Source organism: Gobio gobio, assembly GCF_949357685.1.
Source record: "Gobio gobio genome assembly, chromosome: 1".
Taxonomy (NCBI): domain Eukaryota; kingdom Metazoa; phylum Chordata; class Actinopteri; order Cypriniformes; family Gobionidae; genus Gobio; species Gobio gobio.
The window spans coordinates 70,049,561-70,066,931 of record NC_137097.1 but is presented as its reverse complement, the minus strand read 5'-3'; the positions used below and the strand labels follow the sequence as shown (position 1 = coordinate 70,066,931).

The 17,371-nt window shown below is 38.8% G+C and overlaps 1 protein-coding gene across 2 annotated transcripts in view; it reads left to right on the top strand.

Annotated features, from left to right (window-relative positions):
• srebf1 (sterol regulatory element binding transcription factor 1) overlaps positions 1 to 17,371 on the top strand; it is a 53,006-nt gene that overhangs the window by 32,730 nt on the left and 2,905 nt on the right. For both annotated transcript variants that reach the window (XM_079827997.1, XM_079827998.1), the window contains exons 11-18: positions 393 to 559; positions 2,462 to 2,630; positions 2,724 to 2,832; positions 5,456 to 5,565; positions 8,465 to 8,597; positions 9,755 to 9,920; positions 12,552 to 12,734; positions 14,907 to 15,018. In XM_079827997.1, coding sequence (XP_079684123.1) covers positions 393 to 559; positions 2,462 to 2,630; positions 2,724 to 2,832; positions 5,456 to 5,565; positions 8,465 to 8,597; positions 9,755 to 9,920; positions 12,552 to 12,734; positions 14,907 to 15,018 — 1,149 coding nt within the window. The remainder of the gene's footprint in view (positions 1 to 392; positions 560 to 2,461; positions 2,631 to 2,723; positions 2,833 to 5,455; positions 5,566 to 8,464; positions 8,598 to 9,754; positions 9,921 to 12,551; positions 12,735 to 14,906; positions 15,019 to 17,371) is intronic.

Sequence of the window (17,371 nt, the reverse complement as noted above, 5' to 3'; positions counted from 1 at the left end):
AAAAAGATACTAAGGTGAATTTGAGATCTCAAGAAAGTTATTTGTTTCCCCTGTTTACTGACACCTAGTGGAATCCACAGAAACTTTCTGAAGGGAAAAAGACCAAACAGATTAAAAATGATAGATTTTCAAATAAAAATTAAATCAAAATATGACTTTTTAATCTATGTTTATCATAAAATTGTGAATAAATACAATATAATGTATGCAATATTCCACCACTGTGTTAAAAGTTAGAGTGTTTTCTGTAAAATGAGACCATTTTTATCAATTTACTTCAATGTATGTGGGTGGGGCGCTCTTTTAAATTCACATATGCCTAATTCTCTAAACAATTCTGAGCTGAAGTGGTTAATCATATGTGCTCATGATGTTGATCTGTGTGTGTGCAGGCAAGCTCGGAGGAAGCCACCTCTCTGCCATCCACATGGCACTGAGCGCCCTTAACCTGGCCGAGTGTGCCGGAGACTGTCTCCCTGTGGCCACACTGGCGGAAGTCTATGTGTCTGCAGCCCTACGGGTTAAATCCAGCCTGCCCCGCCTGCTCCACTTCACTACTGTTAGTACACACGCTTTCACACTCACACACTCTGTTCCAGAATCTAGCGAGCTGCACGTCTGTCTACGAATCTTGAATAAGACGAAACCTCAAAAGTGCTGTACAAGTATGTCGTGCGCTAGGTTATGTGCAGAGGTGGACAGTAAGGAAGTAGATTTACTTGAGTACTGTACTTAAGTACACTTTTTGAGTATCTGTACTTTACTGAAGTATTATTTTTTAGGGAAACATTTACTTTAACTTCACTACATTTGAAAGACAAATATCGTACTTTTTACTCCTATACATTTCTATCAAGGCCCTCGAAGTCAAAAGTCGTTTCTGTAGCAGCTTTGCAAGTCATTGGATGATTTTTTTTCTTCTTTAAAAGTTTTTTTTTGGTGCAAAATGTAAATGTCTGGGAGAAAGAGAAACATAGACGTATGGATGAATCTGAAAAAGCACGATGAAAGAGTTCAGTTCAGTCTGTTGTATGTTTCTCTGAGATGCAAGAGTACTGAATAGAGCTTTCTTTTGTGTTTTTTTCGCACTTAAACAGACCAAAGCACACAAAATGTCAACAATTTCATTTTGGAAAGTATTCACGTAAACAAAGTTGATTATGTCTTAAGTGAACGTAAACCGTTGGGGGAATATCGGATGTGTATCAGTGTGTAGGATTTGTAAATTCTGCCTTAAAGTGACAGCAGCTTTGTAAAAAGTATTTAAAGTATTTAAATTAGTTCAAGGTAGTCGTATGCTAGCATGTCAGATGACTGGCTTAAACCACCATGGCATAGCGTGCATTCATACAACAATGCAACAATAATAAAATAATGCATTGACATAAAGGAAATTTACTTTTGATACTTAAGTACTTTTAAAAGCAAGTACTTCTGTACTTTAACTTAAAGGGTTAGTTCACCCAAAAATGAAAATTCTGTCATTAATTACTTACCCTCATGTCATTCGACACCCGTAAGACCTCCGTTCATCTTCAGAACACAAATGAAGATATTTTAGTTGAAATCTGATGGCTCTGAAAGTCCTTAATTGGCTTAATGGCACCGTTCACTCTCAAGACCCTTAAAAGGCACTAAAGATGTCGTTACAAAGTCCATCTCACTACAGTGGTTCTAAAATAACTTTATGAAGCGGCGAGAATAGTTTTTGTGCGCAAAAAAACCCTAAATAACGACTTATATAGTGATGACGATTTCAAAACAAGGCCTCATGAAGCTTCGAAGCGTTATGAATCAATGAGTCGAATCATGATTCGGATCGCGTGTCAAACTGCTGAAATTTGGCGATTCAAACTGCTGATTCGACTCACTGATTCATAACGCTTCGAAGCTTCATGATGCTTTGTTTTGAAATCGGTCATCACTATATAAGTCGTTATTTAGGGTTTTTTGTGCACAAAAACTATTGTCGCCGATTCATAAAGTTATTGTAGAACCACTGTAGTGAGATGGACTTTGTAACGACGTCTTTAGTGCCTTTTAAGGGTCTTGAGAGTGAACCGTGCCATTGAGCCAATGGAGGCCTTTCAGAGCCATCAGATTTCAACTAAAATATCTTCATTTGTGTTCCGAAGATGAACGGAGGTCTTACGGGTGTCGAACGACATGAGGGTCAGTAATTAATGACAGAATTAAAATTTTTGGGTGAACTAACCCTTTAAGTAAAAATAGTTTTTAACAACTTTCGCTTGTAACAGAGTAATATTTGACCAGTAGTACTTTTACCTTCACTCGAGTAATCGAGTTGTGTACTTTGTCCACCTCTGGCGTGACATAACACTTAAAATGCTGCCTTCGTAGGGAGCTAACTAGGTTTTGGAACAGCGTCAGAGTCTCTTTTCATCCAGTACTGTTTTGTTTGTTGCATATTGTAAGTGGAGATTTGATGTTTCTGTCTCAGCGAGTGTTCTTAAGCAGCGCTCGGCAGGCCTGTCTCTCGCCCAGTGGCAGCGTCCCTCCTGCCATGCAGTGGTTGTGTCACCCTCTGGGACATCGTTTCTTCGTGGATGAGGACTGGTCCATACGCAGCACCCCTAAGGAGAGCATCTACAGCCAGGCAGGAAACTCAGGTCAGCACTATGCACTATTTTGTGAGGATCAGTTTGCGTTTCTGATGATGATTCCTCGGTCTCACCCTTGACTGTTTTTGGGTTTGTCTGTAGTTGACCCGCTGGCTCAGGTGACCCAGGCGTTCCGGGAGCATCTGTTGGAAAAGGCCCTTTACTGTGTGGCACAGCCTCGAGGCGTCAAGACCCTCTCCGATGAGGACGGGTGGGTGTCTTTCTCAGCGCTAGTTTACACTAGGGGTGGGAATCTTAAGGCACTTTAACGATTCGATTCTGGGAGTAACGATCCGATTCCCAAAACGATTCGACATGAACTTTACATTTTAACCAAAATTTGAGTTATATTCAAGATTAACAAGCTCTACTGAAACATATGAAGCCATACAGTTGCAAAGAACAATCATTAAGAATAAACGGTGCTCAATTTACAAACTTAGTGTGACAATTTAGAACATTTTAACAAAAAATGTCTTTAAACAACTTTAGCGCTCGCTGAGAAGCCAAATTCAGTGTGTGTCTGCACAAGTCTTTGTTCAGAATTTTCCATTCGTTTGAAACATTGTGCAAGTAGTTCAGCAATATTCGATAAGTCATTACAAAAATTATGCCACGGATGTTGGTGGGTTTATGTCCCGGCCACCGCATCGGAGACACAGGAGTGTTATTAAGCATTAATGGCAAGGAAAGCGCCCTATAGCCTACTTGAGCACAACTTCGTTATTTTGGCTCAGAATTTCGTTTGTTGGAAATATGAACTTAATTTAGAAATGCTTTTATGAGCACCACTTCGTTATTTTGGCTCAATTTCGTTTGTTGGAAATATGAACTTAATTTAGAAATGCTTTTGAAATGAAAAACTTTGCATTTAATAAGCAAAATACATGTTTTAAATGGAGAGGCAGCCGCAGCAAGCTCAGACACAGAGTGGCCTGAGGAACGGAGGAGCGACTGCTGTAAGGCGTTTGTGCAAAACTGCGGAAAAGCTGCATAAAACGTGCGGTTGTTGAACCCTCTCATCGGGAAAAGTGTCCCCACGGGTGTGATGCCCATGAGCAGGTCGTAGATTGTCCTTTTTATCTTAAACGAAGCCAATTCACCAGCATACGAACGTTCGCTTATCAACGGGTTTTTCTGTTTGGCCGGTGACCGCGCGTTTGAATTGAACACAGAATCAATTCTGAATTTTTGAGAATCGATTCTGAATCGTTGGATAACGAATCGCGATGCATCGACCTTTTCTCCCACCTCTAGTTTATACTAATCTCTATAGGGAATAGAGCTGCGCTGGTTTCTAGAAGAGATATCCATCGTTTCTATTGTGCATTGCTAATACTTGTCAGATGTCTGGTTTCACCTAAAGGCCCTGTTTACACCTGGTGTTAAGATGCCATTTAGTCGATCTGATCACAAGGGGACGACGCTAAATACATGTGTTAACAGGGTCTAAAACGCTTTTAGCTTGTCCACTTTGGATCACTTCCAGAGGTAGTTGAAAACACATTCGACCGGATTGCTTTCCTAGTGTAAACACTCATGTGATCGAACCGCCGCGAAAGACTGCCTGCTCTCCGCCTACTGACCTAATGCACATTATGGGACGCGCACAAGCCAGACAGGATTTAAATTTTGTCGGCTGAAGACCCAAGAGGAAAAACATACTAAGCACAATGTTCTCGCACCATTTCTGATGTCTAACACACACTCACAGCGTGCGGCTGGTCTTGTGGCTGTCGACGCAACAACTGCTGCTCTGTGTTTTTCCGTCTTCTCCGACCGCGTTCAAATTGCGTGAGCTTAATATTGCCAATTAGATCTGAAAAAGCTCTTATATTTATCCAGTTACAGACCCTCCCCTTGAAGAAATCAGGACAGAAGTGGCTGAAAGTGGGTTATTATTGGATTGCAATATTGCAAATTAATTTTACGATACATCCTTAATAGAGTGCAACAGGAAGGGTGGAAGTAAAAATCCAATTAATTTTCGGCATAGGGGAATTGACAGACCTGTTTGTAAGCTCCAAGGCTGTTAATCGATATGAAATGCTTTTGTTGAAACCGTCAGTCCACATTATTTCAACTTAATTTTTTTAAACAAATGTTTTAACTCCGGACTTAAAAACTACATTACCCATGATTCTTCATAAAAAAATCTCCACCAAGCAAATCTTGCCAAAAGAACTCCTTTATGCCGCCCACTCCCATGAAGCACTTGAATAATGCAATAGTCAAATGTGTGTATGTAGTGTAAAAACATATATATATGTTTTGAGCAATTTTAGCTTAGGGAGACAGACTATTGTATTATTATTACGTGTATAAGTACGTAAACATTTGTTTTTTGCTTCAAATGAAAGTTTGTAATGTTGTGATTCACCTCAGAGCTGGTTGTTTTGGTTCATGTTTTATCAAAGTTTTTTTTTTTTTAATACAAAAAGGAAAAAATTAATGGAAAAAAATACATCCGAAACCAAGGCAGCTGAAAAAGTGGGTGAACATTTAAAGCGTAATATTTAAATTTTCGACCCCAACCCTACCCCCAAAAAATATACTAGTATTTTTTTAATTAATATTTGACAATACTATAATTATAACAACGTGAAGCTTCAATTGAAATGTTAAATCAAAATCTAGACTTATGTATATTAAGAGTTTGTTTAGGTAACTATGGCAAAATCTGGCAGCATTGGTTACTAAATATAACCAAATTGAGGATTTGATGATGCTAAATTTTAAATTTTGGTGCCCCACACACTTTTAAATCAGCCTTATCCCTTTATATTGTGGCTTGTGTGTGATTTTGAGTTGTGTGTGTGTGTTTGTTTGGACAGGGAATACTCCGACGCTCTGGAATACCTGCAGTTACTCACCAGCGCCTCAGACGCAGCAGGAGCCACAACACAGTCCTTCGCCATCGGATCAAACATGGCCACCGTCACAGGTCAGCTTCACTTTAGATTCCATTCACTTCTGCTCTGACTCCTGGATCATGTTATCAACAGCCCCTTTCACATAGTAAATTACCGTAAAATTACCAGAGTTAATATACCGGTAAATACACAATTGTGCTGTTCGCTCAAGCAAATGGTGTTCTGGCTTTTTAGAGACCATCTACACATCGGCTACAAAATACATTGTTCAATTTGACTTCCTTTGTTTTACGTCAGAGGGACAGGCGTGACAGGATGATCACACATAATAGTGTCCGCAGTGCCTGATGAATGAAAAAGAAGGCAGGGTTTTTTGAGCGTGACACGAAGACGTCCATCTAGTGCATCGCGTCATCTCCATAAGAACTTTATGATTGGCCCAAAGCAGACTTCTTATGTCAGGACGCTCTGACCATCTTCATTCTTTGTTCACACAGCGAATCATACCGGTAATTTACTGGTAATGTTACAACTTCTTATACTGCTAAATTACCAGGACCGATTTACCGGTCATTTTTGAAAAGTGAAAGGTGCTATGATAAAAAAAAATACCTATTTGGACGAATCGCCACTGCATGTGCAACTCATTCAAAGTAAAGGTGCTCCGATTGATCGTTATCGGCCGATACGAGCTTTATACAATCTCTTCCAAATTATTATGCATTATATTATTATTATATATTTCTCTATTTGCATGTAGTTTGTGTTTTACACCGATTCAGAGTTCTGTTATTATATAACAATCTTTCTATTTACTTTACTCCCTAGACTTTTTTTGGGACACATCTTCATTGTCAGTAAATAAAATACACCTGTTTTCACTCAAAAACGCCTAGAATAATACTATAATAAATGGTTATAACTTGATGAGGGATTTTTACATGTAGACAAAATTTCATCTGGAAGTCTAATGGTGCGTTCACACCGGAAGCGAATAAATCACGCTATTCACGTGAAGTTGGACGCTTGAACATTTTGAGTTTACTCGTTTCATTCGCGCGTGAAATTCACTTCACAACAGACGCGAATTCGTGTCATGGGAGGGGCTTCTGCCAGCCGGCTCGTCTCGTCTCGTTGAGAAATGGCTGACATGGGCTGTGTTTACACGTCTTTTTTTGTTAAAATCTACTGTTAATGTGTGACAACTTAGTTTTAAGACCTTTTCAGGCAATAATGTAGTTGTTTAAAGCTCAAATCTGTGGTTTATTTATATAAAGAGTGGCTATTTGAACATTTTATCTGGCGTTTTCGGAGTTGTGAGCTCCAGTGGATCAGCGGCGATCATTAACCCCGGCGAGAGCAGCCTTTCCTCGGCTAGTCCGTCTGCCACTGGCTCTGATGTCTCTGTGGTGTCTCGAGCTATAATTCGTCTTGTGTAAATGTTACGGCCGATCTTTGGTCTCGTGGATCTATAATTTGTTCCCTGGCAAATCATTTAGGCTGAGGGCAAAGTGAAGTTTCATAACTTTTTTATTTTTAGGCTGTAACTTTACGTTACAGTTGTAGCCGACTAGCACTGACTTTGAATGTTTGACTGTTTGCTTTATTTCATGTATAGCTTATTATACCTTTTACTTTTGTATTATTGATCATACATAAACTTGTATTTAACAAAAAGAGACTGGGTTGTGTTTCATGTCATTTAATGTTATCACAGTGATAATCATATGCACACTTGTCTGAACCAGATATTAATATATGATTAATATAAACCAGATTTTCTCCTCATTGTTGTCACTGCTAGAGCAAGCTCCTGATTGGTTAACGAGACGCGAATAACCGCCAAAGTTCAGATTTTTTAACTCGGGTGATTCGCGCGAATCGCACCGCAGAATGTCTATTCGCGTCTTTGCATTGACTTAACATGTAAATCACTCACGCGAATCGAGTCATTCACGTCCGGTGTGAACGCACCATAAAACAACCTGTCACATGTCTGTCCTGTCTTGTGAAGCACATGTGGTGTGTTGTTGTTTTGGGCTGTGCTCGTGTCTTTGTCTGATCCCTCCCCCTTGTTATCTGATTAGTGTTTGATTTCTTCCACCTGTTCCCTCCTGATTTCTTCCCCTTTATATAGTTCCCATGTGCTCATAGTCTTTTCGTTCTGTCACGTTTAACACAAAGGAAAACTGGTGCGAGGACTCAAGTGCAGGAGAATAGAAATTTATTATAAAATAAAACATAAACTCAAAACAAAACCCACGAGGGGGAAAAAAACATAACATAACAGAAAACTGAACATACCAGGGAATCACAGGGAACGGAGGACGTAGACATTACAACGTAACCAAAAAGACTATGAGCACATGGGAACTATATAAAGGGGAAGAAATCAAACACTAATCAGATAACAAGGGGGAGGGATCAGACAAAGACACGAGCACAGCCCAAAACAACAACACACCACATGTGCTTCACAAGACAGGACAGACATGTGACACAACCAAGTCTAACTTTCTAAAGGAAAAAAATCCAAACTTCATGAAGTTCTGTTTGAGTTCACAGTAAAAACACAACATTTTTGCTGCCGTTTTTCCCTTAAAATTCTATTAATCTAATCCATTATCAGACTAAATAAATGTAAAACCGGGTCTTCAAATGAGCTAGATTGAGACGTCATGCTCTCCTGTTTAAAATGATATATGACACTTGATGCTAACTGCTAGAATGGGTGAGAGAAAAAAAGTAAAGGCGCCCCCAAAAATGTTCTAGGTCTTTAAGGGTTAAGAGTTGTTCTACCACATTATTTTTAAGGTCGAAAAACGACATAGTGTTGCTTAAATAGAAAGTTTCCGGCACATTTCACGTCACACTGCGTTCCTCTCGGCATGTCTCCGTTGAAGCAGATGTTAGTCAGGGTGAATGTAATGTGTGTGTGTGTGTGATCACCATTGTGTCCTTGACCTCCAGGCTGTGACCCTCACTCCAAATGGTGGTCGTCGGTGGCCGTGGTGGTCATTAACTGGCTCCAGGGCGATGACGCGGCGGCAGAGAGATTGTACCCAGCGGTGGAACACTTGCCCCGCAGCCTTCAGTCCGCAGAGTGAGTGACATTTGACCTGGGGCCTGTACCATGAAGCCGGTTTAGCTGGCTAGCCAGATATGTTTAAGCTTAGTTTGTGCCAATCCTGGGTTTTAGGTACCATTAAAGTGGTTTGGCTTTTAGCCGTGTTCATTGTAACTTACTCTCCACGGCTAACCTGCTCCAGGGCAGGTTATGTTCTGGATAAGACATCTCAAACTGAAATTGGACCAATCAGCTGTGAGCAAAGTGACACGCCTCTGATGCAATAAAGTCACTCCCTCTGTTTCTATCCAAATTAAAGGTCACTATAGCAAATGGTTTTTAAAGACTAACGCGTCTGGCTTTTAACAATGCTTATTTATAATAATAATACTTTTGAATGATTTAGATATCATTTATGTAATTACACCCTTATATATTTTAGTTAATCAATCATTAATAGGCACTTAGTTAACATTAATATTAATAGCCTATATATAAATAAGCTTTAAAATCAATAAATAAAGCTATAAAAATGACTACAGGTGATCTTAAATGTTCAATTCTCTCTATATATCAACTAAACTAACTTCATAACTTTTACTTGCATTGACGTATAAGATATTTCTTTATAGACAGCTCTTTTCTTCCTGTCTATTTGTTTAAATTCGTAATATTTTTCAATCATGTAATATTCTGCAGAAGCGAGAAGTGTATCTCAGTTTCACTGATCCACAGCGTGTGATTGGCTGTTCAGCTGAACTCCTAAATTCAGGATCAAAGCCTGAGTTGACAGAGAAAGCTGATGATCAGCATCATGGGACCAACAAAGCCTGAATAGATTGGTTTGGTTTTGTCAACTCGAAACTAATCCTGTAACCCTGAGTTTGTTAAACTACCATCATGGAACAGGCACCAGGTCTCCAGGAAACCATTGAAACACTTTATTCAATCGCTGTGACCACGTAAAGCCACTCTCAGGTTATATTTCCTTTCAATGAAATATCATTACCACAAGTAAATAAAGATGAAATTGGTTGCACGAGTTATCAATGGTTTTCCCGGCGAATTGTTGATACAGCCCCGTTTATCTTTCCCCCGGCCGCCCGGGAACAACGCTTCGTTTGATGTGCGCTTTGTGTGGGTTTATTGCTTCTAGCTCGGCCTGTGCTAAACACATCCTGTTTGTGTTGCAGGAGTCCGCTGCCCAAAGCCTGCCTTAACACGTTTAAAGCGATGCGCTCCCTGCTGGCCAAACCTGAGAACTACCAGCTCAGCCTCAGCTACTGCGAGAAAGCCAGCGGCCTGTTCAGAGACAGCCTCAACCTCGGCCCACACTGCACCACCAACACCCTAGACAAGGTAAGCGCACACTTCGGGGAGGAGTCACTTAGAGTCGCATTAGTTTGGCGGGGCCATTTTGCGATGTGTGCGGTGTGTGTGTGTTTTGTCTTGGACAGGGCTGTAGTGCATTGTAGTTGCATTGCATGTGTCTCAACTGTGCAATGTTCCTGCAGTGCAATCCAGAGCTGCGCCAGTGCCTCTCCTCAACACACGCACAGCTCATTGCTTTAAAGGCAGTTCTCCTCAAGTTCCCACTGGTCTCATGGTTGCAGTTCATCTGTTCATGGTCAAATTATGTTTGACAACCACAAACCAGTGCTATTTATAGAGTGTTTGTTTATATTTAGCTTTTATTTTTTTTGTTTTCATTTTTAGTTTTGGTTTTAATAATTTTGAGTTTTTTTCCATCTAATATTTTTGAGCACTATCTGTTTTGTTTTTTTTGTCATTTGAACAAACTTCTTTTGTGACGTGTTTTGGTTTAAAAATGTGTTTGTGCTGTCTTTTTACATTTTGATGTTTTAAGAAGAAGAATAATGAATAAATAAAGTCTGTCTAGACACACTTTTGTTTACTTCAAAAAGCCTGGCCAGAAAGTTTTAAAGAAGTTTTAAAGCTTAAAGTTTTGAAGGTTTTGAAGGCAAGACCGACAGACAGATAGACACATGGATAGACAGACAGACAGATAGACACATGGATAGACAGACAGACAGACAGATAGACACACGGATAGACACACGGATAGACAGACAGATAGACAGATGGATAGACAGACAGACGGATGGACAGATAGACAGACAGACAGATAGACAGACAGATAGACACATGGATAGACAGACAGATACACACACGGATAGACAGACAGACAGATAGACACATGGATAGACAGACTGATAGACACACGGATAGACAGATAGACAGACGGATAGACAGACAGACGGACGGACGGATAGACAGACAGATAGATAGACAGATAGACCGACAGCCAGATAGACACACGGATAGACAGACGGATAGACAGACAGATAGATAGACAGATAGACCGACAGCCAGATAGACACACGGATAGACAGACGGATAGACAGACAGACGGACGGAATGATGGACAGAGAGACAGACGGATAGACAGACGGACGGACGGATGGACAGATAGACAGACAGACGGACAGATAGACAGACAGACAGATAGACGGACAGATGGATAGACAGACAGACGGACAGATAGACACACACACAGATAGACAGACAGACAGACAGATAGACGGACAGACAGAAGGATAGATAGACCGACAGACAGATAGACACACGGATAGACAGATAGACACATGGATAGACAGACAGACAGACTGACAGATAGACACACAGATAGACAGACAGACAGACAGATAGACAGACGGATAGACAGACAGACGGACGGACGGATGGACGGATAGACAGACGGACAGATAGACCGACAGACAGATAGACACACGGATAGACAGACAGATAGACAGACAGACGGACGGAAGGATGGACAGATAGACAGACGGACAGATAGACAGACGGACGGACGGATGGACAGATAGACAGATGGACAGACGGACAGATAGACAGACAGACAGACAGACAGATAGACGGACAGACGGACAGATAGACACACGGATAGACAGACAGATAGACGGACAGACAGACACACGGATAGACAGACAGACAGATAGACGGACAGACAGAAGGATAGATAGATAGACGGACGGACAGATAGACGGACAGAAAGACAGACAGATAGATAGACAGACAGACAGATAGATAGATAGACGGACAGACAGACAGATGGATAGACGGACAGACAGACAGACAGACAGACAGACAGATGGATAGACGGACAGACAGACAGATGGATAGACGGACAGACAGACAGATGGATAGACGGACAGACAGACAGATGGATAGAGAGACGGACAGACAGACAGATGGATAGACGGACAGACAGACAGCTGGATAGATAGACGGACAGACAGACAGATGGATAGATAGACGGACAGACAGACAGATGGATAGACGGACAGACAGACAGATGGATAGATAGATAGACGGACAGACAGGCAGATGGATAGATAGATAGATAGACGGACAGACAGACAGCTCGATGGACGGACAGACAGACAGACAGACGGATAGATTGTTGCTAGCATGTTTCTATCATGAATTCTATTCTATGATGTTTTCTAGTATAAAGAGTGTTATCGTAATGAAAAAGTGCACATTAAATGCCCGAATGATGCAGTTTATTAACCCAAAAAACAAAGTGTGGAATGATGGACACTTCATGCTCTCGACTGTCACTGCTTTAATTACGTAGCGGAGGGGAAGGGTCTTCAGACTCCGATGATGAATGACAAAATAACGTATAAAATTCATACACTACACGGTTAAGTGCGTAGCGTATAGAGTGTCATTCGGGATACAAATATTGTTAGCATGAATTAGCACATTGTTAGCATGCTTTAATCTAATTGTAAAGGTTTTAACAGATGCTAAAATATAGTATGTGATTTAAAGTGGTCTTTATTTGAGCTTGTGCTACACACACAGATGGTATTTGTGCTCTGGAAGAAGGCTCAAGTTTTGTAATGAGAGTGTCTGATGTGATCTCCATCTGTGTGTGTGTAGCTGGTGCAGTTGCTGCTGTGTGATCTGCTGCTGGTGACGCGCACGAGTGTGTGGCGGGAGCAGCAGGTGGTGTCGCAGCAGAGCTCGCCCACGGCCGCCTCGCCTGCGGAGCTGCAGGGCTTCCAGCAGGACCTGAGCTCCCTCCGCAAACTCGCCCAGAGCTTCAGACCGGCCATGCGCAGGGTGAGACGCGCACACACACACACACACACACAGGGCAGAGTCCTCACCAAAACTCACACGTGGTCATACTTGTGTCTCAAGTTCATTGACCTAAGAAATGTTCTGTTAGTGCATACAACGTGTCCTGGGTCAGGCAGTACGGCCGAAATCTTATATAACCAACAAATGCTGTACACCATGACATCGCCCAGCCTCGATAATTATTCAAATTTTCTATATTGTGAAATATTATTACAATTTAAAATAGTTATTTACTATTGTAATATGTGTTAAAGTGTAATGTATTCCCGTGATCAAAGCATCATTACTCCAGTCTTCAGTGTCACATGATCCTTCAGAAATTATTCTTATATGATGAACATTTATGATTATTAATGTTGATTTTTTTTTCTGATGAATAGAAAGTTCAAAAGAACAGAATTTATTTATAGAAAGCTTTTGTAACATTACACGCACTACCGTGCAAAAGTTTTTTTTTTTTGTAGAAAAATTAATAATTTTATTCAGCGAGGATACATTAAACTGATCAAAAGTGACATGTATAATGTTACAAAAGATTATATGTCATATAAATGCTGTTCTTTTGAACTTTCTTTTCATTAACCCTCTTAACTGTCGCCTTTTTGATCGCCTTTTTTCGTAACATTACACACACTACCGTTCAAAAGTTTGGGGTCAGTAAGATTTTTTATTTTTTTTTTGGAGAGAAATTAATAATTTTATTCAGCGAGGATACATTAAACTGATCAAAAGTGACATGTATAATGTTATTACAAAATATTATATGTCATATAAATGCTGTTCTTTTGAACTTCCTATTCATTAACCCTCTTAACTGTCGCCTTTTTGATCGCCTTTTTTTGTATCATATATTTTAGTAATGATCATAAATTGGGTATCATTCGAAAGCTTACAAACTCATAATTCATCCTGTGAAAACCGCTTTGAAATTGGATGTCGTGTTACCATGTAAACTGTACTTTCAATTCTTCTTCCGGGCTCCTCCCCCTAGTGGGCGGTGCCATGTTTCATATTACAACATTTATACTATTTTATATTTTTTTTAAACTTTTTATGTTTTTTATTTTAACTACTTTATAATCAAAATCTTTTCTAATCTTGACAAAACACATATCGTCGGAAAGTCTCAAGGGTCCATATTTGGCGACTGTTTTGTGATGGAAGACACACTCATTCATGTATATATTTAAGAAAAATGTGTTATATTTATATATAAAATATTGATATAATATATATTATATAAATATATACTCTATATACATGCAAATATTAATTAAATATATACTTGAATGAGTGTATTTATATTTATACTAGGGCTGTCAAAAGATTAATCGCGATTAATCGCATCCAAAATAAAAGTTTGTGTTTACATAATATATGTGTGTGTACTCTGTTAATTATTATTTGTATATAAATACACACACATTCATGTATATATTTAAGAAATATTTGCATGTATATACTGTATATACATTTATATAATCTGTAATATATATAAATATCAATATTTTATATATATAAAAATAATAATTTTTCTTAAATATATACATGCTTGTGTGTGTGTGTGTGTGTGTGTGTGTGTGTGTGTGTATTTATATATAAATAATAATTAATAGAGTACACACACATATATGTAAACACAAACTTTTATTTTGGATGCGATTAATCGCAATTAATCGTTTGACAGCACTACTTTTTATTCATCAAATTATCCTGAAAAAAGTATCAGTTTCCAAAAAAAAAGAAGCAGCACAATAATGATAACAATAATAAATGTGTATTTAGCGTCAAATCATATTAGAATGATTTCTGAAGGATCATGTGACACTGAAGACTGGAGTAATGATGCTGAAAATACAGCTTTGATCACAGGAATAAATTACATTTTACAATATATATCAAAATATTTCACAATATTACAATTTTTACTGTATTTTCGAACATTTTAGCAGATTCACCTGCTTAAAGTGGCTTCCAAAAAGGCTTGCACAATAATCTTGTCCAGTTAGGAAGTACGAATATGACAATAAAAGCACAGGTTTAACTGAGCTTCTCTAGCGTAGCTTGACTTGCTTCCCTGTGTAACTCAGTGTCTCTCTCTCTCTCTCTCTGTCTCTCTCTCTCTCTCTCTCTCTGTCTCTCTCTCTGCAGCTGTTCCTGCATGAAGCCACAGCTCGGCTGATGGCGGGCGCCAGTCCCACACGCACACACCAGCTCTTGGACCGCAGCCTGCGCCGCCGCGCCACGCCTGGAAGCAGAACAGGTGATTTCTGTGCTCTGAGCCTTTCCAAGACACTTCCTGCTCTAGCTTCTTCTCTCCTGTGACTCTTTCATTTAAATGTCTTTATTTGAATACAATTGTTTACATCAGAGACTTTTTTTTGACAATTTAAAGGGGTCATGAACTGGCTTTTTTAATTTTTTATACTGTTGTCTGAGGTCAACTTATGAAGTTTGTGTGGTTTTTACATTCATAATCATCATAATGAATAAGTAATAGGCTATTTTCTGCCGTGGTTTTGAGCCTCTCTCCTGGAACGCTCTGTTTTTATGGGCGTGCCGCACTGGACACTTGGAAGTAAACGCCCACGGCTGTGATTGGATAACAGTTTTGCATAATAATGAGTTTCGGCTCCCCAGTCAGTACATGTGGGGAATTGTTTTTAAAACTTCCATTGTGGAGAAACGGCAACCGGAATCTGCCCACAAAACGTCTTTATCAAACAAACACAATAATTTATCTTTCATCCACTCGCAATTAATATGAATGTTATATTTTATTACTTGGCCCGCCCGATCGGTGGATATATCCGTGAACCGCGCATCACTAACACACACACACACACACGTCAAGTACGTGCATCAGCAAAACTTCACTGCAGACAAATCGGCATGTTCAAAACTTCCGCAACATAATCAGAAGATATCAAACGATCTATAACAATGCAATACTAACACATATAAAAAACAAGTTTTACTCACATGAGTGTTGCACCATTCCTGTCCGATCCAGTATAAAAGGCACAGCATTGTGTATTAATCTCAATCTGTTAATCTAAAAAAATCCAGTCTCGACCTGTGTCTTGTTTACAAACGAATCCGCGGTGAAATGAAGAGAACAAACGTGTAACGTCTTACACACATGAGCTGGAACTTCATTAAAAATAAAGTTCAACCACAAATTCCTAAAAGTAGAATCCGGAGGAAGCTTATGCAGCGACTGTGTTCTTCCACAACCAGGCACAGCGCAGTATCTTGCTATCTTCGGCATGTTTATTGCTCGGTAGCGCGATCACGATGAACTTTTATATATCAAAGGCTGAATGAAAAGTTGATTTCTCAATTCATGACCCCTTTAAAATAAGGTCCCGTTAGTTAATGCCTGAACTGAAGCAATGAGCAAGACTTTTTTTTTTTTTTGAAGTATTTATTAATTATTTGTAATGTTAGTTAGTTAGTTAAAAAATGCAATTGTTTATTGTTAGTTTATATCAGCTCCGGTTAATTAAAAAGTAAAATTTTTGATTTCAATAATATATTAGTAAATGTTGTGTATTTAACATCTAACTAAGATTAATAAATGCTCTAGTATTATTCCTTGTTTGTTCATGTTAACTAATGTAGTTAACTAATATTAACAAATCTTATTTTAAAGCGTTACCAAGAAATTAATACTTTTATATTTTCAGCAAAGGCACATTAAATGTATCAAAAGTCATTTATGATGTTACACTTTTTTTTTTAAGCTGTTCTTTTGAACTTTATATTCCTTAAAGATTCCTGTAAAAAAATATCATGCTTTCCACACAAATACTACGCAGTACAGCTGTTTTGATCACTGATAATAATCTTAATGCCACTGTCGCCTTTGGCTTGGCTTGCTCAGTTGGGGACACTACATTTTCAACTAAATATCCGAATAAATGTAATTACTAAACTAAATTAACTATATAAACTAAATGACTGATCTGCCCACATTGTCACTGTATGATAGTTGAAATGAGCTGATGACAGTAGTTCAGTACATTTTTCAAGTATATATTTTATCAGTGTTTTTCTTTGGAAAATGTTTAATTAATTACATTCCAAAGCATAATTTATAATCTCATATGTTTCATAAATAAAAGTTGTTGTTGTTGTTGTTTTTTTTACCTTGAATACTTAATTACATTAAAAATATAGTACTTTCTTACTTGTACTCATGTAAAATTTTAATGACTTCGACTTGAGTAAAAGTATACAGTACTACATTTTTAATGTAATGAAGTATTAAATGATAATCAATATGAATATAGTGCAGTAAAAAGTACAATGTTATGTTTGAGAAGGTTGTTAAGTAACATTTTTCCAAAGAAGAACACTGATAAAGTGCCTATACTTGAAAAATAAAATTACTTGGAAAGTAAAAAACACTTACTTTTAAAAGTACTGCCCGCCTCTGAGAGCGGCTGTACGGCCGAATCATATTCTGTTGCATTATTTTCCTGTTTAACACTGTGAAGCTGCTTTGGAACAATATGCATTGTAAAAAGCGCTATATAAATAAGGTTGACTCGATCATAAATGTTTCTTGAGCAGCAAATCATCATATCTGAGTGATTTCTGAAGGAGCATGT